Source organism: Trichomonas vaginalis, chromosome II (assembly GCF_026262505.1).
Source record: "Trichomonas vaginalis G3 chromosome II, whole genome shotgun sequence".
Taxonomy (NCBI): domain Eukaryota; phylum Parabasalia; order Trichomonadida; family Trichomonadidae; genus Trichomonas; species Trichomonas vaginalis.
In genome coordinates this window covers 13,698,515-13,724,245 of record NC_067204.1, presented here as the reverse complement: position 1 = coordinate 13,724,245, position 25,731 = coordinate 13,698,515, and the positions used below count along the sequence as shown (strand labels likewise).

The 25,731-nt window shown below is 31.1% G+C and overlaps 8 protein-coding genes and 1 pseudogene across 9 annotated transcripts, besides 3 other annotated features; 6 read left to right on the top strand and 3 right to left on the bottom strand.

Annotated features, from left to right (window-relative positions):
* Positions 1-976: 976 nt before the first annotated feature.
* Positions 977-9,948: a mobile genetic element.
* Positions 1,255-1,849, top strand: TVAGG3_0540510 (uncharacterized protein; the record flags this gene model as incomplete). Its single annotated transcript, XM_051237889.1, has 1 exon — positions 1,255-1,849. A coding segment is annotated over one exon (595 nt), but the record flags the coding sequence as incomplete, so codon positions are not given.
* Positions 4,726-5,256, top strand: TVAGG3_0540500 (phage tail repeat-like family; the record flags this gene model as incomplete). The annotated part of the gene is made up of 1 exon (XM_051237888.1): positions 4,726-5,256. One exon carries the CDS (start codon positions 4,726-4,728, stop codon positions 5,254-5,256), a length of 531 nt encoding a protein of 176 aa, XP_051095712.1.
* On the top strand, positions 6,062-7,343 carry TVAGG3_0540490 (Prim-pol domain family; the record flags this gene model as incomplete). Its single annotated transcript, XM_051237887.1, has 1 exon — positions 6,062-7,343. A coding segment is annotated over one exon (1,282 nt), but the record flags the coding sequence as incomplete, so codon positions are not given.
* Positions 7,454-8,374, top strand: TVAGG3_0540480 (uncharacterized protein; the record flags this gene model as incomplete). The annotated part of the gene is made up of 1 exon (XM_051237886.1): positions 7,454-8,374. The coding sequence occupies one exon, from the start codon at positions 7,454-7,456 to the stop codon at positions 8,372-8,374; it is 921 nt and encodes a 306-aa protein (XP_051095710.1).
* A 1,323-nt stretch (positions 9,949-11,271) lies between the features above and the next one.
* Positions 11,272-14,426, bottom strand: TVAGG3_0540460 (annotated as a pseudogene). Its single transcript has one exon. A coding segment is annotated over exon 1 (3,155 nt).
* Positions 14,427-15,145: 719 nt separating this feature from the next.
* Positions 15,146-15,617: a mobile genetic element.
* A 579-nt stretch (positions 15,618-16,196) lies between these two features.
* TVAGG3_0540440 (uncharacterized protein) lies at positions 16,197-17,114 on the top strand (the record flags this gene model as incomplete). The annotated part of the gene is made up of 1 exon (XM_001312917.1): positions 16,209-16,841. The coding sequence occupies one exon, from the start codon at positions 16,209-16,211 to the stop codon at positions 16,839-16,841; it is 633 nt and encodes a 210-aa protein (XP_001312918.1).
* A 239-nt stretch (positions 17,115-17,353) lies between these two features.
* TVAGG3_0540430 (temperature-gated cation channel protein) lies at positions 17,354-18,130 on the bottom strand (the record flags this gene model as incomplete). The annotated part of the gene is made up of 1 exon (XM_001312916.1): positions 17,354-18,130. The coding sequence occupies one exon, from the start codon at positions 18,128-18,130 to the stop codon at positions 17,354-17,356; it is 777 nt and encodes a 258-aa protein (XP_001312917.1).
* A 120-nt stretch (positions 18,131-18,250) lies between these two features.
* Positions 18,251-18,278: a mobile genetic element.
* A 199-nt stretch (positions 18,279-18,477) lies between these two features.
* Positions 18,478-22,224, bottom strand: TVAGG3_0540410 (uncharacterized protein; the record flags this gene model as incomplete). The annotated part of the gene is made up of 1 exon (XM_001312915.1): positions 18,478-22,224. One exon carries the CDS (start codon positions 22,222-22,224, stop codon positions 18,478-18,480), a length of 3,747 nt encoding a protein of 1,248 aa, XP_001312916.1.
* A 55-nt stretch (positions 22,225-22,279) lies between these two features.
* Positions 22,280-23,303, top strand: TVAGG3_0540400 (phosphatidylinositol-3,5-bisphosphate binding; the record flags this gene model as incomplete). Its single annotated transcript, XM_001312914.2, has 1 exon — positions 22,280-23,239. The coding sequence occupies one exon, from the start codon at positions 22,280-22,282 to the stop codon at positions 23,237-23,239; it is 960 nt and encodes a 319-aa protein (XP_001312915.1).
* Positions 23,304-25,731: the final 2,428 nt, after the last annotated feature.

Genomic DNA, 25,731 nt, shown 5'->3' with positions numbered 1-25,731 from the left:
CAAACTTCATTCTTATGCACTATTCCAGTTCAACGTGATGGAGCGGGTATATTCTTTGATGGATTAGAAACTTTCAACTCACAAGTTACAGTACAAGTGAAAGCTTATCCAATCATTCAGGGTGAAAATGACACTTACTGTTCAAAGGTGACAAATCCTCCTCAGGTTTGGTTTACTAGGACTACATTTGGACATGGACACCGGATGAAGGTTTGAAATATCATCCAACAGGTACACCACCACAGTATAGAAGTTCATATGATGAAATATTGATGAATAGAAATGTTTAAAATTATAAATTTATTTTTGATTAAATGGATTTAAATTCATCCACCCCTTATGAAGAATTAGCAGGAGTATATAATACATACGTAGATGATATGATTAATGAAGCATTGAGTGATAATAGAAATGCTCTATCTAAGGAAAAATTAATGAAAATTCCATATTCTGAATGTTACTTAAATTCAATCACTGCAGCAATTGGTAAACAAAATAAAGGTAAAACATTAACGATATTAAAACAAATTATCATTATTGCTAACACTTCCCCCTATTCACATGTGTTAATTTATATCAACCGTTCAGGTTCACCTTCAGATGATACATTTGAATCTTTAAAGCATTTAATCAAAATTCCAATTATTTATTTATCACAAGAAGAAGCAGAAGATTATTTAAAAAACTTTTTAATGTATAAAGAATTATATAATACAATCAAGAAGCAAGGATTAGAGGATAAAATTATTGATAAACAACGGGATGAATTATTTGAAACACTTTCTATTTCAAATTTTGATAGAGAATTTTTGCATTCACTCATTTTTCTAGATGATGCAGTGAAATCAAAACTAATAACAAATGAGAAATCATATTTTAATCAGTTATTAACTCAATGTCGACACATTCAGTGTTCATTCTTCATGGCTGTTCAATATTTCAAAGCATTAAGCACAAACATTAAATCAAATCTATCAACCTTTTCATTTTCAGTGGGTTTAGTCGTCAACAGTTGAACGTTATGCTTTATCAAGTGAATTTACCAATGAGCATTAATGAACTTTACACACAATATCAGCAATTAGGTGAACATGGAAAAATAATAGTTGATTTAAATAAAGGAAGTGTTAAATTTGATTAACTTTTTATAATTAATTTTTATTTTTTATTTATAATTAAACATGACAGAAATGCAAATCTTCTACAGGTTCCATTAAAACAAGGGACAAACAAAAGGGTGCATATAATAGAACTATGAAAGTTCCTGATGGAATGAAAGAATTAGTTCATATTGTTGCTGGTCTTCAAAAAGATGTTAAACAAATGAGAAACGTTTTAACATTACCAGAAGCTCAAGCATATGCCAAACGTCATGGTCCAAATTGGGAAGCACACGAAGCAGACATTACGGGTCCAAATGGAAAACCTGATGGTATAAATGAAGTTTTCGTTACTGATGGTCAAGGAAATATTAAAGTCATAAATGGTTATAAATTAACTATGTCTGATTATCCTAAACGTAAAGCATATAATGAACGTTATCCTATGCAATTTGATGAAAATGGAAAAGCTGTTAAACAATACATTGGAGAAGGTGAAAATGGTCCAATTAATTCATACCGTCATAATCCATATTCTTATTTCAATGAAGAATTAAATGCTATTGAAGAGGGACCGGATGGATTACCACAATATTCTAACCAGTTTAATGGTCAATATGCAAATATTAGACCTGAAATTTCAGCCAAGAAATTCTTTAAAGTTGCTTTATTCGATCCAGTTTTCGCAAATGTTAAAGATGAACTTAAACAGCAATTCCAACCAATTATAGTAGCAAGAATTGCATCAGGTGCTTTATCTCAAGCATTCAAAGATTTAATTAAGAAACCATTATATCAGCAACGAGGTTTAACTTATGATTTAGTTAAGGAATCAGATAAAAGAAAATTTGAGAAATCAGATGATTATAAGAATGCAATTAATGAATATATTAAGTCTATTAATTTCGATGAAAATAAAAATCAACTTCATGAACAAATACAGGGAATAATAGATTCAAAAGTTCCAGCAAAATAAAAGTTTAAATATATTTTTTTTATTCGATTATAAATGAGAAGACGTTTCACTAGTCAAAAGAACACTAACGCAAAAGCAGAGATTACGGTTGGTTATAACGTAAATGATGATAAATCACGAATTATTCAAAATGTTAAAGTTAATGTTAGCCCTGAATTAACAAGGTCAGCAACTCAACCAAATTTATTAACTCGTGACTTACCGAAAATGAGGAGAATGAAGAAAACCATGAGAATGGAGACCCAATCATTTTATCTGAACCCGGTAAAGAACCTGTTGAAATTCCCACTTATCCAACATACCCCCACCTCTTTCATCAAACATCGAGAACCCATATAAAATAGACATTAATTCTGAATTAATGAAAATTTACCGTGATATAATAATTAATAATTATGATTCAATAATAAATTTAATTGACCAATCCGGTTTAATTATTTTACCTTATGAATCATTAATTCACATTATCGCCATTCTTTGTGATGTTCAAGATTCAGACGTTAAGATTCAATTTTTCATAGATGATGAGGTTTCATGCTGCGGAACAGTTGCAAAAATAAATCCTATAAAGGATATTAGCACAATTAAGATATCAAAGAACGGAACAACAACTGAACTTCATTTAACATATAATGATATTTATAATAAAATAGTTGATGAATATAAAATATCACTTGAAAAATTCTTTGTTAAGGCTATTTAATATTCAAGCATTAACATTATCGAATAATAATCCTTTGAATCATAATCAATAATAATTGACCTTTCACCAGTTTCTATCGTTTGTTTTATTTCTTTTTGTTCCCCACTATCCGGATCGGTCATTGTAATTGTTTTTGTTATAGTATCAGCTTTATCTTTAACTTCAATCTTTTTTCCATCGGGATATTTAAACCAAAATTCCAAAAATTCGATATTGTCAATCTGTTCATATTTTAATCTATCAATTACATTTTTAATACCATCTGAAAATCTTATGAAATGGTCATTATATGGGTTTGATTGAACTAAATTTGAATGAAGTGAAATATAACCTGTTGATGAATATGACATTGACTCATATTTTCTGAAAACACTAAAATTTATAACATGAATGAATTTCTTATTCGTTGAATTTATGAATTCTTGAGGTAATCTTATTCTAGTTTTATTTATCACTGGAAAATAACGCTTTACCATATTGTTAATCGTAATAAAAATGTCAATTATCAATATTATTTCGAATAATAACTGTGAATTAAATTTAACAGTTTAGCGGAATTTATAATGTTACTCTCGTTTCTGTGAGTGGTAAATTTAATCCCATTCTTTTAGACCCTTCAGATTATATATCATTTATTAAAGATGACCTTGAAAAAACGTATGATATGTATATAAATAATGTGATAACGAAATGGGATATTAACATGATTTTAAGTTATTTAAATGAATCATTTATCGTATGGTATGAAGAAAATTTTAAATCAAAACCTGATAAACTTTTTGAACTTGATGAAATAAATAACCTTATTAAATTCCGATGAAAATTAAATTTTGTACTCCTCATCTTCGTTCATTGTTGGGGATATTAAATTTTGAAAAAGATGTTGGGGATGTTTTGTATTCTGACACTGGTTCCAATTTCATTTTAATCAAATGTGATAAAGTTAATACCCCAATGAGATTTTCACACCAAACATTAGACCATAACTCTTACCCATCAATACAAAACATTTTATCCATCAACTTAAACACATTTTCTTTATCATATCCGTTTCAATTATCCGGGAATTCATTTATTCTTCATTCAAAAGATTTATCAAATATTAAATTTAGAATAACTGACCTATTTGATTGTGATTTAGAATTCATGAATGAAATATTATGGCAATTTCAAATAGAAAAAATAGCTGATGAGATAACAGATTAAATATTTATTTTTAAATCATAATAAATGATTAAACCACAACAACTTAAGGCGCAAAGCACCCAGGCCCTTCAGACCATTACATACGCCATATATGCATATAATTCAAAGACGGCAGAACAAACGCAAAGGTTGAAATATGGAGATTTGGAGATAGTATTGAAAAATGAACATTTCGAATTCGTTTGCAAAGGTGGTGCAGTGATATCAAATATAAAAGAAATTTTATTTATGAATTCAAAATTAAAGGAATAACGGATGATATAACATCAATTCCACCAGAAGAACAAAGATATTACGCATTAAATGCATTTCTTAAAGTTTTGAAGATTGGAAGATTTAATTTAAATGAGGAATTCATAGAAGGTTTCCTAAATGACATAATGAAGAAGGCGGATAAGGAATATGTGGATAGTGAGTTAAATAAGAAGGCAAATTTGGTTTATGTTGATGAAAAAGATAATGAAATTAAAGAAAAGGTTGAATGGTATCATGAGTGGACATCGGAGACTTTTAAAGTTAAAGCTGATACAGAATGGGTTTCAGGATGTTTAGACCTTAAAGCAGATAAGAACCATACACATAACTTCTTCTCAACTGTTGCTATAGAAAGTATTGAAGGAACGGTTGACGGAACTGATGGGGATGCATTATATTATAAACCTCCTAACTTTCCACAAGGTTTAACATCGAATGAAAACATAACAACGATGAAAAAAATTAGATGTAAAAATGTTTATGTCATGGATGATGAAAATAAAGTTAAATTCACTGCTCAAGATTTATATGATAAGAAAGCAGACAAAACAGAGCTTCAAACATTAAAGACAGAAATACTTCAAACATTATATCCTGTTGGTTCTATTTATACGTCAATGAACTCAACAAATCCAGCAACAGTTTTAGGTTTTGGTACGTGGAAGCAGATTGTAGATAAATTCTTATACTGTGCTAGATATTCAAAGCAAACAGGAGGTTCGAAGAAAATTAAAGAAGCAAACCTTCCACCGCACACTCATACAGGAACTACAAACACAACAGGAAATCATTCACATTCAATAACAAAAAGAGGTTATACAAATCTTGCAGCGGGTTCGGATAGATGGGGAATGAATAGATATGATATCACAACTGACCCAGTAGATTCAAGCACAGGTATTTTCTGTGGAACCTCAGGTAATCATTCACACACTTTCACAACAAATCCAACAGGCTCGGGTAAAGATTACATGCCACCATTTGTGACTGTATTCGCATGGTACCGCGTTCATTGAATGTGCTTGAGACTTGACCCAAAGGGTTTAGGCTTACCGAATGAACTAAATATATTTTATGTCTGTAATTAATTAGGTAATGAAATGCGGAAATAAATGTTTACGTTAATGTTTACGTTAAGTGACTCAAAGAGTCCGGAGACAAAGTCTCATGTTTTCAGGTCATTCAATAATTAATTATTTTTGAAGAACTGAAGGTGTCACTATGTCACCATGTGTCACTCGGTTAATTAACTTCTCTGAAAAAATGAGACAACATGACATTTAGACAACATTTACGAAAATTTGATGTTTACGTTAATGTTTACGTTAATGTTTACGTTAATGTTTTGTGAAGAATATAGCAACCGTCTGAATTCCAGCGGTTGTTTTTTTATACAAAATTCTGAGTAAAATAATTTTTAGGGTAGATGGTTAGATCTAACCTCATTTCTAACCTCATTTCTAACCTCATGACATTTTGTCATGACTTCATCGTAAATGATTTGTCAAAACTTCATCGTAATGAGTGTAAATCAGACAAAAATATATTTTTATTGAATTCAGCAACAAAAATAATGAAATTCATGAAATTTGGTCATTTTTCAGACAAAAATAATGTTTACGTTAATGGTTTCCGGTTATTCAATAATTAATTATTTTTGAAGAACTGAAGGTGTCACTATGTCACCATGTGTCACTCGGTTAATTAACTTCTCTGAAAAAATGAGACAACATGACATTTAGACAACATTTACGAAAATTTGATGCAGCCCAAAAATAAAGTTAGTTTTAAAATTATTTTTATTTTTTTATTCCTATATAAATGACAGCAACAAACAACAACAGCAACTATATCGTTTCTGATGAAAAAGTTATTGATTCATTAGCTGAGGAATTAGTTGTGGCAGAAACTAAAACCCTCAACGAAAGAATTGGTGAAAACAAGATTGATTTACATAACTACCTCAAACACGATGGAGGAAGAGGAAGGAAAACTGGTATGGCTTTATTAGTAAATAAAATTTCAAATTTAACGATTATAGATGTTGATATCAATAAATCGTACAATGATGAACTTAAAGAAACAGTTGGAAAAGACATTCTATCAAAACTTTCGGATAAAGATGTTATCGTTAAAACCGCTTCAGGAGGTCTTCACATTTATTGCAACACTAATTTCTTCTATTCAACCTCGAACAGAATGATTAAATATTATTCCTGCAATGATTATGATATTGATATCATGACTTCTATGGATGAATCAAAACGTTCATTAGTGGTTATGGCTGATTCAAGAGTTCGCAAGAATGCATCAGAACCAATCAATACATACTCATTCATTCGTGGAAGTTATGACTCGACCATAACCAGAACAGTGAATGATATATTAAATGATTTGAATATTAAGGTAAGAGTTGAACAGAAGAACGAAGAAATAAAGACTATTATGAATGAAAACAAAGATGTAAACATTGACGATAAACTTGCCCAGAGCATAGTTGATGGCATCAGTGATTTTGAAGTACATAATGACGGTGGAAACATGAATTTGGAAAAAGAAGTTACATTATTCACACTGTTTCAAGCAATTAATTCGTTACCGGATCATTTAATTAATGAAGCATACGATAACGTTTATAACTTCTGCAATTTAACAGAAAATGCAAAAAGTAATTTTGAAAAAGCACGTAGTAGATATGCACATTTAATGACTTCTCCATTTGTTTTAGTGAAGATTCTAAAACTTTATCAAAAGGAATATTATGATGAATATGTTTTACCTTTATTACGTAAGCCAAAAATAACATTTGATATAAAACTTGATGATTCATTCTTGATAACAGATATTAGACGCAAGGCTGAAAATCATCAGTATAAAAACAGTTCTGAAGTAATTGAGGATTTATCACGTGTAATCCGTTTTGTAGATTATGGAAATAAATATTTCATTCAAAAGGACTATAATATCCACGACAAAATGAATCAAATATCATTCGTTCTTCAATCAAACATGAAAGAGTCACTCAAAATGATTAAATTATTTAAAGAAGAAGGTAAAACCATAACAGCATGGGACGTACTACTAAATCAATTGTCTTCATTAACCGTTAAGGGTGTTTGCTTTAAATCTGATTCTCCAGATGTTTTCTCAACGTTTCAAGGTTATAAATACAACGTTCTCGAAAAACCAGATTACTCAAAAATTGAGATGTTTATGGATTTCATTAAAGAAGCCATATGTGATAATAATGATGAAGTGTATAAATACCTTCTCGGCTGGATTGCATCAATGATTCAACATCCCGGAATCAAGAATGAAACAGCAATTATTTTGAAAGGACTTCAGGGAACAGGTAAAAACAGATTCACGGACATTATTTCTGAACTTCTCGCTGGTTATTCATGTAAAAACATTACCGAAATAGGTGAGCTAACGGGTAATTTCAATTCAGTAGTTGAGAATAAAATGTTTCTTGTACTTAATGAACTCAAGAATGTTGGTGAAGATAGACTCGCAAACTTCAACGCTTTGAAATCAATTATAACGGATAATGAGATTAGAATTAATGAAAAGAATCAACCCGGAAGAACTGCACAGAACGTTGCAAACTTCATTTTCGTAACTAACAACGTCTACCCTGTCAAAATTGAAGTTGGAGACAGAAGATACGTAGTTTTAAGGGTTAATGGTAAATTCAAGGGTCAATTTGATTACTTCAAGAATTTGATGGATTCATGCACAAAGGAATTTTATGATAATTTACTAACATATTTTATGCAATATGACCTTTCATCATTTAATGTACGAATCATACCGATGACTGAAGCCAAACAAGATTTAATTGAATTATCAACAAATCCTTTAGATGTATGGATAAATACACATTATGATGAATTGTGTGCAGGTATGACGTGTGAAAATGCTCTATTCTGCAAACCATCAGACATGAAAGACAAAAACTTTCAAATGAGTATTAAGGATAAATGTGATAAGAAACAGAGAAGAATAGATGGTAAACAAACATGGTGTTATGTTTTGAAAGAAGAAATGAAAGGATTATATAAACAGGTTGAACCAAACGATAATGAGGATTCATTTACTGACGATGAAATACCTGTAAATGAAGCTTTATAAAGTATGATTGGAATTTATTTTTGCCTTCCTCCTGTGTTGTTGTCTAAATGTCATGTTGTCTCATTTTTTCAGAGAAGTTAATTAACCGAGTGACACATGGTGACATAGTGACACCTTCAGTTCTTCAAAAATAATTCATAACTGCCTTCCTCCTGTGTTGTTGTCTAAATGTCATGTTGTCTCATTTTTTCAGAGAAGTTAATTAACCGAGTGACACATGGTGACATAGTGACACCTTCAGTTCTTCAAAAATAATTAATTATTGAATAACCTAAAAACATTAACGATAAAATATATTTTTGGTCGTTTATGACAAATTTTTATTTTTATCATAAATGAATACCCCACAAGGTCAAAATTTACCACGAATCATAACAAGGGAGGAAATGATAAAAATGATGCAAGAACATGTTAAAAATAACAAACCACTAAAACTGAGAAAATGTGGTTATGCAGTAATGATGGAAAGAGAGATGTTGTCAAAGAAAAATAAAAATTAAATTTGGATTGAGTTTAAAAATTCATCTTTATTAAATTCATCTCTTCCAATCAATTTATTTATTCTATTAAATTCTTTTATTTTTGCTTCACTCAGTTTAATGATTGAACGATAAGTTTCTAATTTTTCGATTATTTCCTTCTTCTCTTTATCGTTTTCAGTTCCATTAGTTTTATGGGCATCAACCCCACCACATTGCGGCTTCTTTTTGTAATAGCATATTTTTGATTTAATTCTGTTTAGTTTCTTTTTATATTCATTGTCTGGACTCTGAATCTTAATTAAATCTGGACTCTTGGCTGCTTCATTGTCACTCATTTCTTACGAAATAAAAAAATTAAATATTATTTAAATATAATGGAGTAATAAAATAAATCGGAATTTCTATTAATTTATTGTCAACTTCAACTAATACATTACCGTTAATATATCTAACAAATTCAGCTATTGTGTCAAATCTTCGTCTTCTTTTTGTCATTGATTTATCAGTTTTTCCATAATCGAGATGAATCAAAACTTTATCCCCTTGTTTAAAATTCATGAGCCCCGAATTAATTTGTTCACGTTTAACATCATTCAACCTTTCCATTTGCTTTCTAATATATTCCCATTCTTTTGAAATATCATTTTTCATTTCCACTGGTTTCATGTTTATAGTTCTATGCCATGTATTATTATAATAATATACTAACTGTTGTATGATGGAGTCATGATTTCCATCCCAGTATATCTGACCATTAACCCCTAACGCATCTCTAAGAGTTCTCATTACCGCATCAACTATTTTATTATGAAACGTATATGGAGAGGATGAAAAGAAAAAATTAATTTGTGGGAAATAATGAGTCATAGTTGCCTGAAATCCTTTATCACCATCACCCCTTATATTATCTACTCTTTCATGATCTAGTAAGTATTGAATAGCTCTTCTTGTTTCCTGTTCTGTTTTCCCTTTCACTGGAATGCAATATAAATATCTAGTGTTAATGTTAATGGCAAATAAATAAGTAACGTTTCCTTTTGAATATTCCAGATGATCGATTTCGTATGAATATGGATATGGAGCAAATGAAGGGCGACTAAATTTTTCCTTTAATGGTTGAATTTTTGGGTCAATTGGTTTATTTAATATCTTGAAATCCTTTTTAAAATCTTTTTGCTTCTTTAATGTTTGAAATGGATATAATAAAGTGAATGATGAAGGATTAACTGAAGGAGGAGGTGGTACTGTCGTTGGAGGTACTGTCGTTGGAGGTTTTGGTGTTGCAAGTGGTTTAATTTTATCTGCTTTGATTTTGGATTTCATTCCTTCCTTCATTAATTCTGGATGTATTCTATTCATTTGTTTTAAATATGCTGTATATAAAGGTTTGATATACTTTCCCGCTTCGAGTTTATGTTGAAGGATGAATTCCAAAAGTTGATCTTCATTTAAAAGTCGGGCTGAATATGGTTTAACTAATGAATCATAAATTAAAGCTTGTGCTTCATTTATGGTCTGAAGGACCTGAGTGTTTTGCATCTTTTGTTTTTGTTCCTTTGGTTTTTGCGGCTCAGGATTATATAAATTATATAATTCATCAATATCTTCTTTCTGTTATACTTTATTTTGAAATCTTTCAATTGTTTAAGTTGTGATTTAGTTTTTCCCTTTGTATATTCATTATTTTTAATTTTGTCTTTAATTTTAGAAATTATTCCATCATGATATTTCAAAATTTCATTTTTATAATACGGATAATAATATTCCATATCATCACCCGTTATATTGTTATTATGTTTTTGGAGATATGCTTTTAAATCATAATAATCAAGAAAATTTTGATTAAGTACTAAATCAACAATTAATTTTTTTAAATCTGTGTTATCCATTTATATAAAAATAAAATAACTGTTTTGGACCCGTAATGTCTGCTTCGTGTGCTTCCCAATTTGGACCATGACGTTTGGCATATGCTTGAGCTTCTGGTAATGTTAAAACGTTTCTCATTTGTTTAACATCTTTGAATCATAGTATCAAAACCATCATTAACGGTTCCTTTTGTCTCTTCTGTGGCATTTCATTAAAATTTTAAATTGTATTAAATAAATGGCATACAACATCCATTTTCACAACATACAGCCTTAGTGTGTGCTCCTGTTAATGCAGTCTTACCGATTGTTAAGCGAGTCATTGACCCGTTTTTAAGTTGTAAATTAATATTCTGACCATCAAATATCACTTTATCATTTATTATATCCAAATATTTTTTAGGTGTTAATTGCTTATTTTGTCTTAAACTAACACCTTTCATTTTTTGTGCAATCTTTTTAAAATCACTTCCATCAATTGAACCGTTGAATGATGTATAACACTTAGGACATAAAGCAACCATGTTATCACCTTGTTTCTCAATTGCTAAACCCAATAATTTTTCTCATGTGCTTTTTCTTCAGCTTTATTCTTTAATTTAGGTTTAAATTTCTCATCAAAACAGAAGAAATCAAATGGTGCGAATTTGAAAATGTTTTTATCATAAAATTGTTTATCGGTAACAATTGCTTGAAATGCTTGAGTGTTAGGAAGATTTTGGTCGCCAGCAATAGCCCAATAAGATGAATCAGTATCACCTTCAATGAAATGAAAACGATTAAGATTCATGCATTTATACATAAAATCATAAATGAAAACCAAATACCAGTATTTTGCGTTATCTAAAGTAAAAAATGCCTCTTGTAAACATGTATCACATCTATAAAATCTATCTTTGAGCATCACTTGATATGTATCTTCACCTATTTCTCTTATGTTTTTAAACTTATTTGACATACATGCAACGCGTGACTTCTGTGCATTCATTATTTTAGTCTTTGCGTAATTTTGTGTATTCATTGCATCGTAACCATATGATCCATTAAGCGAAATCTTGCAAAATAAACTTTTTCCTTTATTTCCTTCTAATTCAGCCTTTTGTCTTTCGTTCATAAATTCGTTCGCAAATTCATTAAAACAAGTGTTTTTAGTAAATGTTAAAATTGATTGAATATCATCAATGATAAAATGAAATCTGTCGATTAGATAAGATAATAAGAAGAAAATGGTTGATATTGGTTGTGTGTTGATGCTAACTGAGTTAATTTTCTCTGTTTCTGGTCAACTGGTAGATTGTTTGATTTCATGTAATTATACATAAAACTACCAATTGTTTTTTCATCTGTGATAATATCTAAGTTTCTTATTATCGGTAAAAAGTTAATGTAATTATTAATGTATTTTTCATCAATGTGACCCTTTACTTCAGCAACGAATAAAGTATTTTTCTTCTTAATTATTCCCAGTGCTTTTGCTTTCTTTGTTGCTGTATCACAAATGATAACACCATTCAATCTTCCCGGCATATACATTTTATGGTCAGTATATTGAATGAAATCATGAGGATTAGATGAAAATGATGAAGGATACAATGAATTAAAATCAACACCAACGAAATGAGTCATAATGTTGGTGGTGTCCTCATTTGATACAGTTTTAGTTTCTGGATTATATGCAAGTTTATTAATGTGCGTGATTCCTTTAAGATTTACTCTATGTTGAACATTTGATAAACCACCAGTAATTCCATTACGGAGAATGTGATAAGCTTCAACTGAATCTAAAGTCATTGGTAAATTATTTTTTAATGCATAATTTCTTAAATTGATTCTTAAACGTTGAACATCTTCATCTTTATTTGATTTTACGACATTGCAATAACAACACATTAACTGACAATTTTCTTTGGTATGTGGTTTTTCATTATCGATTCTATCCAATGTTGGTTTATTTGCATATGTAAACGCTTTACCACACATTTTGCATTTAGATGAAAGGATTAAATCGTGATAGTATTGAAAATCATCCATTGAAACATTATTTTTAGTATCCCTTTCTGCTTTTTCATCTTGTTTCTTATATGATTCAATTTTATATTTCCAATACTTTTTCGTTAATTCAAAACTTGATTCTATCTCTTCCTCAGGATATTTTTCATTAGGATTAAAGTCTTTATATGCTAAAGCGTAACGAATCATTGAAGCATTCGATGATAAAGAAAGATTATGAAGCATATCAATTTTATAAACAAATGTTTCTTCAATAATTTTATCGATTGGGTCAATCATAATTTCAACATCTTTATTGCAATAATGAATAAAATATTCTAATCTATTCTTAAAGTTTTTAGCATCATTGAGATATGTTTGATAATCACTATCTGATATAGTTTCTTGAGTTAATGCTGAATAAAATGAATCTTTCGTGAATGGTTCCTCTTTATATAATTCTTCTTCGTAATTTTCCCATGTGATGAATTGATAAGGGAAAAAGGATTTAACACGTGATTTATTGTTTCCGAAATCTTGAGTGAATTGGTCTAATGTCCCACCCGCTATATAATTTCTGATGTCAATAAATCTCAATTCATATGGAACGTTTGTTTTCTTTACAATGATTTGCTTAAATTGTGAAGATGAACCCAGCATTGATTTTATTTTCCATTTTGCAGTGTTTAAATCACGAAGAATTAAATTTAAATCAAACTTTCCCGAATTAAAACCTATGATATTCACTTTATTGAATTCCTCATCTAGAAGTTCTTTAAATGCTTCCTTCTGTTTTTCATTTAATGTATGAGACAAAGTCCCCACCGTTTGGTCCGTTTGCGACTTCAATAATTCATCGTATTGACTTATATTTGATTCAACAACTAATGAACAGGTTGAAAATAAAAACTCAATCCAATCAGAAATAAAAGAATCACTCGAAGTTAAGCAAAAATTCCTCGTATATGTTTTATCACTTAATTTAACCGTTGATGATACCATTAATGGTTTTAAGTAAGCGTTCAAAGTTGCACACTCAGAAAGTTGTAATTCTTCTTTAGTCTCTAATGTTTCGAAGTCAAAAGTAATATAATATCTTGTCGGTTGATAATATTCCTGCAAATTATGAGCTAATAACCACTGATATATCTTCTGTTTCGTAATATGTGGTGCATATGGTTGCTGGGTCTTTTGCAATTGAACGTCTTGAATTAATCTTCCATTATTTTCTTTACATTTCTCACAATGCTTTAAAAATCTTCTTTGGTTTTTCCTTTCTGGATCATCACGGATAGAATAAACTTCTTCTTTACAATATGGACAAACTCTATAGCCGGTGAGTGCTTCAACGTCTGTTATTCTGTCAGCGTGAAGTTTTCCACATGGACTCTGTGTTAATAAAATATTTACTGTTTCAAATTCTGGATCTATCATTATTGAATCCACTAATGGAAAGTCTACCTTATTTATGTCCACGTCTTCTGGTTGAGGATCACAATAATAGAAATCAATATTAACATTTAACATTCTCGCTAATCTCTCACTTTCTGATGAAATGTCAAACCCTTCATATGCATCTATTGCTTCATTTAAATAGCTTCTACGAGTTTTAGGATTAACACCATCAGAAATGTTATAGAAGCGTTTAAATAACCTTCTACCTTCTGCTCTAATTTGATTATCATTCATTTTAGCAGTTCCGTTTTGGTTCATTTATGTAAGAATAAAAAATTAAAAAATAAAGTTTATTTTTTAAAGTCCATAAAATGAATTAAGAACACACAAATTTTTATCATCTGCAACGTGACGAATACATTTTAATTTACTCAAGAATGTGTACCCTGATACATTAAATCTAATTCCTGTCTTATTTAATTTCACAACTTTGAAAAGGAATGTATGAATAGCTATAAAATGATGAGATGATGTTTTATGGGTTGCTTCCATTTTTTCTGAAATAAATGAATAAATATAATGTTTATAAGTTTTCATATCTTTTATGTTCTTAATAACGAATGGTATAGACCTTTCCACTTCGTCTTCCTTCGGTGCTGTTCTTTCATATGAAACATTATTAGTATCTTCAATAATGAAACCACAATCACATAAAATTTTATATGTTCCAATGGTTTCTTTTGATATTTTATCTAATAAATCAAAAACTTTATCAACACCCGTGCATTTATTTAAATAATAATTTGTGTAAATATCATGATCTTCTTTCTTAATCGTATTAGTTGCATATGTCACGTTTTTAAGAGCTTTTTTGAATTTTTCGGAATCTAAAGGTGGTGAAAGTAAGATACAAGGGTATTTTTCATTATCAATAAATTGTAACTTATGTTTACGTATAAATTTAGTACCTTCTTCTGAAAGTGTTTCATCTATTTCGCCATCTAATAAATTTTGTGTTGATTCTGAGACATAATTTTTATATCTTTCTTCATGAGATTTCTGAACTGCTGATTCTGAAGCTGGGATATTCATTAAACCCTCTACTTCATTTTCATTATATTTTTCAACTTCTCTTAATTCCTTAATTTTTTCATCTATTTCATCTCTTATTTTTTCCAGTCTTTCAATTTCAATTTCATCGTATTCATCATCATCTTTAATCCGTTCTTCATAATATTCAGGGAAAACATCAGGTTCTTTAGGTTTTTCTTCTTCAGATGTAGGATATAAGAAATTTATAACATCATCTTTATTCATTTTTCCATCATAATCTAAATCATTTAATAACTCAGCAAATTTTTGACAATTTCTTAAATAATATTTACTAACTTCATAACACATCTCATCTAATATATCCTTTATTTCCTCATTTGTGAATCCCAATTTTTTAACGTCGTTAGTCTTGACGCTCATTTCATACGAATTAAAAATAAATTATTCAAAAATGTAAGACATGAATTTTTAAAGTTTATTTTTTTATGTATGGGCTGAGTGTAAATGTCTTACAATTTTGAAAATTTTTTAAATCTTGATTTATTCAAAAACGTAAGAATAAAAACCGTAAGAATCATACATTTTTTAATTAATATGTTAAAAAAAATGATACAAAATCGCTCGATATTGTATGAATTCTTACGTTTACAAAAAAAGTCACACAACCCTTCCACATATACTACTTTTTATTTTTCAAATTTCTCGTTTAGAAGAAAGTAGTTATTGTAATGATTCAAGTTGTTAACCTGGTTACTTCATTTTTAACATGAAATATATCTCATTTTAGAATTAATCATTAAAACGTAGGGGGGAGTCTTTCATTCAAAATTGTGAGAATACGGTTTTTTTCACCAACATAAAATTTGTCACCAAAAAACCCCATACTGTTATTTATAATACCATCGACATCAATAAATAACGATAGCAATTATTTGGTCGAATTGATAACAACCGAATTTGCAAAAAGATTTGCTAATTCAAATGTAGTATATGTATGCAATAATATTCTTCGTTCGTCAAAAATTGTTTTTGAATTCATTTTTAGAAATGCAACAAAATATAAAGATTAACGTCAATAATATCGTCAAACAAAATCAAACAGCCTCAGCTATAGCAATTAAACAACTTCGCGCTGAATCAGAAAAGCAATTACAATCGGAACAGCAATTTTTAGATAATAGTATCGAAGACAGCATAAGGAAAATTGATGAAGCTATCAAAGAACAATTAAAACTTCACGAACAAAAAGAAAAGGAAATCACAAATGCTTTACAACAAATTAAATCAAATCAAACCGAATGCGAGAAACTCTTACCAAAGACAACAAAGCCAGAGAACCCACTTGTTGAAGTATTGGAAATGAGATCATTAGAAAAGCTCAATGAATTTATAAATCAAAATGATCCAAATGACTTTTTCCCTCCAGTTCCAACACAAAGAGCAGCCACATTTTTATCATTCTTACAGCAGACAACATATCTCATTCCAACAAATACAAAAATGGCTTTAGACTGGATTAGTTCTTGTCTTTTAGATTTAGATACTAATGATGCAATGATAAAGCGTTTTTCACAAGTGATATTCAAAGGTATACTCGATGGCTTAAATGGAATCACAGATCCTCAAGCAAGAGCTATTAAACATATAATTAGGTCATTATCACTAGATACTCCTCAGTAAAAGATCTACATACTATAAAAGTGATCCCCATTACAGAATTCAAAATGTTAATGCTTAATTTTAATTTTGATTAATAAACTGTTTATTATCATAATTTATTGATACTTTTAATTTCTATTAAATCACTAGCTGCATTCTTTTTCCTTATTAAACAATGAAAACAAAAAATAATTCGAAATAAATCTTCAAATTTTTACTTTTGCGACTGAATATAGGTGAGAAATTGAATTCTAGTATCAAAAGATAATGTATATAAAACATAATATCATAAAGTTAATATATTTACTTAAATAATTTTTTATCTGTATTCAGGGTTGATACTATTTCACAAAAAAACTGTCATCAAGGAATTTGTAAAAGCAAAAGTACAAACTAGAAATTTTACAAAGTTTGCAGCATTTTTCTCTAAATAGTAATTTAATTAATGAGCAAATCACGAAGTTTGGAACAATTTTCAATACGACCTTTAGCACAATCATAAGGTGTGTATGCTTTTTTAAAAATACCTGCTTTTATATCCTTTTTGATTGATGGAAATGAACAAAGATATTCGCAAAATGAAGAGGAGTAAAATAATATCTATCCAAGATATTTACATCTATAAACTCTAAAGCAAATTTAACACCTTCAAGATTTCCATTTTTACAAAACTGGTGAAGAATTGTATCTAGCGCATTACTAGATCCTCGTATATCTGCTCCATATTTTTGAAGAGTTTTCAGCATTCCAAGATTATCGTGTTTTGCAGCAAGAAGTGGAATATTCATACTAAAGTCAGATTCGACATCAAATCCTGGAGCACGATTTTGAAGGTATCCGCCACTTATTGCAAATTTGATTGTTTCTTCATCATCAAATTTGCAAGCTTCACATAAAATATGGTATAGTTTGTAAAAATTCTTATGAAAGTCTATTTTCCCTTCCATTTTTTTAATTTTCTCTATTCTCTTTTCACTTTTAGAAGCTGTTTTGTTGGTTGTTGGCTGTATGACTGATTTAAGGTCTGATATGAATTGAAATTTGAAGGTTTGCGAAATTGAATCTAAAACATAAAATGCATCAGATTTATTATTCTCGAAGTTGATATGGACATGCTGCAAGATTTTGCATATATCTGATAAATCATAATATTTTTGAATTCGTGTAGAGATTTCGTTGAATTGTTGTGATGTGAGAACAGCATTGTCAAATATTGTGCACAATTGTTTGCTTGTGCGTAATTCAAAGAAGTTATCATTAGTGCACCACTCAGCAACAGTATTGGCTATTACTTTATAATCAATACTCATATAAAAAATGTTGTCTTTTTTTTTGGAGGGGGCATGAATGATAAATTATAAAAAAAAGCATTCTTGATAATATTTACATTGTTTAGACATTTTTCAAATTTCCATGTATATTGGCCCTTTTTAAGGGTGCACTTACCACTTTCTGGCACTTGTTCAAAATAGCACGCAAAGGTGTGAAGTGTCACTGAAAAGTAAACACTAAAATATTAATATTTTTCTTTGATCAAAAGCAGGTAGGCATTTAATGCATGTATATCGACATACGCCCACAATTTGCAAAGAATGAGCGTCCTGTCGAACGCAGATAACATGTAATTGTAAAAAAAAGAAACTTATTAAAATTTAATTTAATTCTTTTTAGGGAATCCTGATTGACCAGGCTTAGCTGATGCCCATGCCTTGGCTGATCCATCTGCTGGTTTTACTTGAATTGAAAATCCAGATCCAAAAGGTTTAGTTCCAAATCCACTAGTTTTCATTGCAAACGGTGAAGCTGGCTTAGATTCTGTTGATGATGCTTGCTGTGCATTTGTTCCTTCTTTTGGTGCTTCTGCTTGTTTTTTGAAGCTTGAAAATCCATTGGTTCCAGAAAGTTTAGCTGTAAATGGACTTGCTTTTGCAGCTGTTCCAAATGGAGATTTAGATTCAGTTGATGAACCAGGTGAAGCAAATTTAGATGCATCAGGTGCCTTGCTTGTGAATGAACCAAGAGGTGGAGCTGATGCTTTTTCTGGTGTTGAAGGATTCTGTGCATTTGTTCCTTCTTTTGGTGCTTCTGTTGGTTTATTGAAGCTTGAAAATCCATTGGTTCCAGGAGGTTTAGCTGCAAATGGACTTGCCTTTGCAGCTGTTCCAAATGGAGATGGTTTTATAGAAAATGATGACTTAGATTCAGTTGATGAAGCAGATGATGAACCAGGTGAAGCAAATTTAGATGCATCAGGTGGTTTGCTTGTGAATGAACCAAGAGGTGGAGCGGCTGATGTATTAACAGCTGCTTTAACAGGCTTTGCATCTTCTTGTTCTTGCTGTTCTTTCGATTTTTCTTCCTTTGGAGCTTCTTCTTTTGGTGCTTCAGCTGGTTTTGTAATTCCAGTACCAGTTTTGGCTGCTCCAAATAGAGATGATTTATTTAGATTAGTTCCAAATGGAGAAGGTTTTGCTGATGATGATCCAGTCGAAGAACCTGGTTTGGACAATGACGAACCAATTGTTGCAAACTTTGATGCATCTGGAGCTTTACTCGTGAATGAAGTCATTGGAGGAACTGCTGCTTTAGCTGCTGGTGCAGGTGATTCTTCTTTAGGTTTCTCTTCTTCTTTCGTTTCTTCCTTTGGAGATTCTGCTGGTTTATCTTTATTCAGATTAAAACCAATTTTAGCACCCGTAAGAGATGGTTTTCCTGCTGTCAAACTTGTTGAAAGAGGTTTGGAAGCACCCGGCATTGCGAATTTAGAAGCATCTGGAGCTTTACTTGTGAATGAAGTCATTGGAGGAGCGGCTGTTTTAGCTGCTGGTGCAGGTGATTCTTCTTTTGACTCTTCCTTATGAGTTTCTGCTGGTTTATCTTTATTCAGACCGAAACTAGTTTTAGCACCTGTTCCAAATGGTTTGGATCCAGTTAATCCACCAGAAAGAGATGATTTTCCTGCTGTCAAACCTGTTGAAAGAGGTTTAGGAGCACCTGGTGTTGGGAACTTAGAAGCATCAGGAGCTTTATTAGTGAATGAACCAAGTGGAGGAGCTGCTGGTTTAGCTGCTGGTGCAGTTCCTTCTTCCTTTGAAGCTTCTTTCTTGGCTCCAAAGGAAGGAGCTTTATTAAGAAATCCCGTACCAATTCCTGGTTTTGGAGTGCTTTTTTCTGGTGTTTCGTTTGAAGTTGCTTCTTCGTTCTTCTGAGGTGTTAATAATGATGATTTTCTCTCTGTTTCCGCTGGTTTGCTCTGTAATTTGAGTGGACTTGCGCCTCCTTGTGCGAGCATACGCTTCTGAGGAACTGTTTGTTCTCCAAGTTCTTTGATAACATTGTCAGTGATTTCTTGGCCATGTGTTGAACAATATACAACCATTTTTCCGACTTCTGATGAAGAGACACCGAATTTCTGGGATCTTCTCTTTAATACTTCTGCTTTCTTCTTCAAGCTTTCAAGAAGATTCTTTGATTTATTTGTCTTGTGTTCTTCAATGACTTCGTTTGCCTTCTTTTCAAGTGTATCCAACATTTGGCTGACTGATTTTTGAATTTCTTGTGAGTTTTTGATTCCATTATCAATATCTAATTTGTCAACTGATTGGAATTTGTTTTCTTTATCCCAAACGCTGTCTTTGTTTTCACTTGGTAAGTCTTTAATAAGTTTTTCAAGGTTAGAAATTGTTGGTTTCGTTTGGACATCATCGTCAATTGTGAAACCTTCATCATTATCATTTAACGTTGTTTTGAACTCGAATCTTGGAGTATTTTGCATAATTCCAAGTAACAAAGAAATATCCTGTTGTAACATTATTGATGTTGGTTTTGGAGGCTCTGGTTTTTCTTCTTCTTCAACTTTCTCTTCTTGTTTTGTTTCTTCTTCCTTTTGTTCTGTCTTTGCTTCTTCTGGTTTAGTTTCTTCAGTTTTGGCTTCTTCTTCCTTTTTAGCTTCTTCTGGTTTTGCTGTTGGAGATTTTTCTCCAGAATTCAAAGGAGAAGCTGGTTTTGGAGATAAAGTTGGTGATTTTGGTTCTTCTTTCTTTTCCTCTTCTTCTTCCTCTTCTTCTTTCTTTTTAGCTTCTTCCCGTTTCTTCTTTTCTTCTTCTTCTTGCTTCTTAAGCTCTTCTTGTTTCTTCTTCTTCTCTTCTTCCTTTTTCCTTTCTACTTCTGGATCGCCATTTTCAATTTTTTCGATAAGATGACCATACTTTTTAGGTGCAGATGGATTACTCGTATTTGAACCACTTCCAGATGGACTTTCTCCTTGAGTCTTTGTTCCAAATGGACTTGCTCCTTGAGTCTTTGTTCCAAATGGACTTGCTCCTTGAGTCTTTGTTCCAAATGGACTTGCTCCTTGAGTCTTTGTTCCAAATGGACTTGCTCCTTGATTCTTTGTTCCAAATGGACTTGTTACAGATGTTTTTGTTCCAAATGGATTAGCAGTTGCAGCTCCTCCTAATGTATTTAGTTTTGGTGCAGTAGAAGCTCCTCCTGACTGAGCTGTTTCTGAAGTCTTTGATCCAAATGGATTGGCAACTCCTGACGGTTTTGCTGCAAATGAATTTGCAGTAGGTTTTGATCCGAATGGAGATGATCCAGATGGTTTTGATCCAAATGGATTTGATCCAGTTGTATTAGTTTTGCTTCCAAATGGACTTGTTCCTGCTGGCTTTGTTTCAGCGTTCTGTGCAGGAGTTTCTGGCTTAGTTTCTGCGCTGGGAGCAGCAGCTTCTTGCTTTGTTTCTGCTGCAGGGGCGGCAGTTTGAGGTGCTGATTCAGCAGGTTTATTTTCAGTAGATTGCGGAGCTGCGTTGTTTGCTGCTGGTGGGTTTGCTTGAGCTTCTTTTGGTTTACCGAACGGGTTTGATGATGTCTTACCGAATGGGCTTCCACCTTTTTGACCAAATGGACTTGCTCCTTGGCCAAATGGAGTCGACGTTTTTGCAGCAGTTGTATTTGACTGTCCCGTTTGGCCACCAAATGGATTTGAAGATTTTTGTGCAAATGGATTTAATTGTGTTGTTTGGCCACCAAATGGATTTGAAGATTTTGTACCAAATGAGTTTGCCTGTGTTGTTGTGGCACCAAATGGATTTGTTCTATTGGTTCCAAATGCGCTTGGATTAGAAAATGGAGTTCCACCTGGTTTTGCGCCAAATGGATTTCCACTTGCTACCTGTGTAGTAGGCTTATTTGCAAATGGACTACCTTGAAATGGTTTTGACCCACTAGCACCTGGTCCAGATGATGAGTTATTGGCTTGCATATTTGTAGTATTCGGTTGATTTGATTGCGAATTTGTTGGCTGAGCATTCGGACTACTTATCTTACTACTTCCAAATGACCAGTCTGGAGGGTCTGGCACTGGCTGTGGCTTTTTCTTTTCTTGATTTGCTTCAGTCATGTTAAAAGATTTAGAAAGATTTTAGAGAAAATTTTTTTGTTGGGAATTTTTTTTGATGAAGGCAAATTCAGTAATTCGCAATGTGTCTTTTGATGATTTTGCAAACATCATTGGTTTAGCAACATGTTCAGGATTTACTGTAATATATTCTTCATCTGGAGAGTTTCTAACTGATGTTAGAACAAAAGATGATAGATTATGCCCTTATGGCTGCAATTTAATTTCCACATTCGGAATGTCTAACATCATAGCTCTTACATACCTCGACTACAATACAACAGACGTCTTTATTTGGGATAGATTTAAAGCAAAACTTTTAACTACTTGCCATTTCGAAGCCCCTATTACGGGTATTAAACTTAGACCAGATATTATAATCGCTTCTTCCCAGAAATGCATTTACGTAATGAATTTATCCGATTTCAAGATTGTCGCTCAATTCGAAACAGCATTTAATCGCGATGGCATTTTTGATCTCACACCATCTCATATTATCAACATGATCGTTTTTCCAGCAGCAGAAACAGGCGTTATCGGAATTATTGATATTTACGATAAATCAGTTCCACCACGCTATATACATTGCTTTAAGACATCTATTCTTGGCATTAAAGTCAGCCAGAATGGCCGCTTAATTGCAATCGCAGGAGATGAAGGAAGGCAAATTAATATTTATAATTATCCATCTCTTCAAATTGTTGCTCGTCTAAAGAGAGGAAATTGCAGTAAGATCAATTCTATCTCCTTTGATGAACATAGAAATCGCTTAGCTTTGATTGATAATACAGAAACTTTTCTTGTCTTCGATTTACACCAACAAACCGAAGATGATGCAATAAGGCCAACAATGAAACTCAAATACAGCGATAATCCTCCAATGTGGATTAATTTCAATGCAAAAGTTAGTGGCATCGTTGGTGTTACGTCCAATGGAGGTTTATTCAAAGTCGCTACAAATTCTGACGAAAAGTCTGCTATTTGTGAACCAATTATTTCGAGATTGAAGATCAAATAATTTTATTCACATTAAATAATCGTTTTTAGTTGTTTGACTTATTTTGCGCTTCTTAATATTTAAAATAAAAACTATTTTTTAAAACAAAAAACTTTGATTATTCAGCAATATTTATTTCTGAAGCAAGAAATGAACTTTCCTTAGGACCCATTTAAAAGGAATCACAACTTAATTGTAGTGACTCATTTCACTTATAAAATGAAAAAAGTTACTTTATCTTAGTGATAATGAAATCAATAATGAGCAACAACTATATACATTCATGCATAAAACTCACAATTTCTCCTTTTAAAGGTGATTCCATTATGTTTTTGTTGAGAATATTTACAAATATATTTTTTGAAAATTGTTTCAACGATTTACCATGGATTCAGATATAAACTAACAAAAACATTTTTTATTTAATCAAACAATAAAAGATTCGGTTATATTATTTTGAGATAATATGTTTGAATTATCCTCAATTTTTGACTTTTGCAACTTTTTCATGACCCCTACCCAGGTATCTAAAATACCATTTATCGCCTGAAAAGCACCCTTAATTTATGCCAATTGACAAAATAAAGATATGTTTAGAATGCTGATATGATGGAGAATCATGCTGCATCATTATTGGCCAGCAATATATAATATTTAAGAAATCTACGAGATTATCTGATTTCATGAAACTCAATGTATACTAAGTTTCAGACTTTGAAATTTTAACATGTTGATATGGGTACATAGGGTTTATGATTCCAGTCATTTATTTAAAAAATTACAAAAATGAATTAATATGATGTGAGTAACAATGGTAATAAACGCTTAATTACTAATATATTATTTCTTGGTAGGAATGAAATGTTTTGGTGACATTTATAGAAGTTAAGCTGAGAATCAAAAATGCAAAAATTATTTTAAATATTACAAGCATTATTTGATGTCATTGAGTTTAGAGTCGTGTAGATATATGAGTACAATATGTTATTGATGTATATATGCAATAATTGTGAAAATGAAATGTGAATCTCAAGATGAGTTGCATGTTACTGCGCTATAATTTGAATTCAATACGTACATAACATTACTAAATGTATTTTAAGATAATACAAAAAATTAAGCTTGCAAAAAGATATCGAAATGTAATTTTCATTAGATTCAAAGTTCTGAATAGATTTTGATTTTAACTATTGATGAGTTTGTCAAACCTCTATAATAATAGAATGTAGAACTAATTAAATATAATTAATAAAAAAATACAAATTTAAGTGATATTATAAGAGATATATGTGATGTTACCAATATGATATGATATTGGAGAACTGATAGAATTGTGATGTGAGACTAAATATGATTTTATTATGAATAGGAGAATAATATTAGAAGAATTTCTTGAATTTAATGTATCTGAATATGTAATTGGGCATATATTCTATATATATATTGGTAGGTTAACTAGAAATAAGAAGATGAAAGATTGTTAATGAATAATATGAGATTAAGCGAAAATATATTGTTCTAATAGATGAGTGTTGAGATCCAATATATATGAAGAGGGATATGTGAGAGGAAATATGTATATTTAATAAAATAAGCGATGAGAGAAAAAATAACAAAGATTTATATGAAATTTTGAGTATTGAAAAAGCTCGATTAGTGATTTTATGTCTGTTAAAGGAATAGATATTCTAGGAGAAAGATAAATTGAATTAAAGAAGAATAAAAAAAGTTGATTAAGATTGATAAAAATATTGAATTGTATGACAATGGAAAGAAGGAATAAATTGGTGTTGGTATGACGGTATCATTTCGGGAGACATTGCCTCTGCATGTCTCCCAGAATGAGACAATCTTCTGCAATCAGAATGTGATTGCAAAACTTTGACCGACAAGAGTGTATTGTGCACTCCTGTCGGTCGCAGTGTCTCATTCTGGGAGACATTGCCTCTGCATGTCTCCCAGAATGGAACAATGTTCCGCATTCATAACTTGAACGCGGAAGTTTGACCGACAAGAGTGTATTGTGCACTCCTGTCGGTCGCAGTGTCTCATTCTGGGAGACATTGCCTCTGCATGTCTCCCAGAATGGAACAATGTTCCGCATTGATAACTTGAACGCGGAAGTTTGACCGACAAGAGTGCATTATCCAATCTTTTTTGTCATATACCTCAACCCACAAAGACAAAACCTTACATAAAATAGGTAAACTTTGGTTTTCACTTAATAATGTTTATTTTTAATTTTTTGTTCTTTATATAACTTTTTCTTCTACTAAACTATTTTACAGACTCTACTGAGCTATCCTCACATATATACCTGTGACAATAACACATATATACTCCCTTCATATTCTGATCTCATGACATATTACAGCACAAACTATAATTATACAACATACCTCATAAAGTCTGATTTTACCCCTATCTAAGCGTTCAAAACCTATTTTCCCCGCGTAATCTGATTCTTCTGGCTCTGCTGATTCGATTTCTGCTGTCAGATCGTGAAAATATGC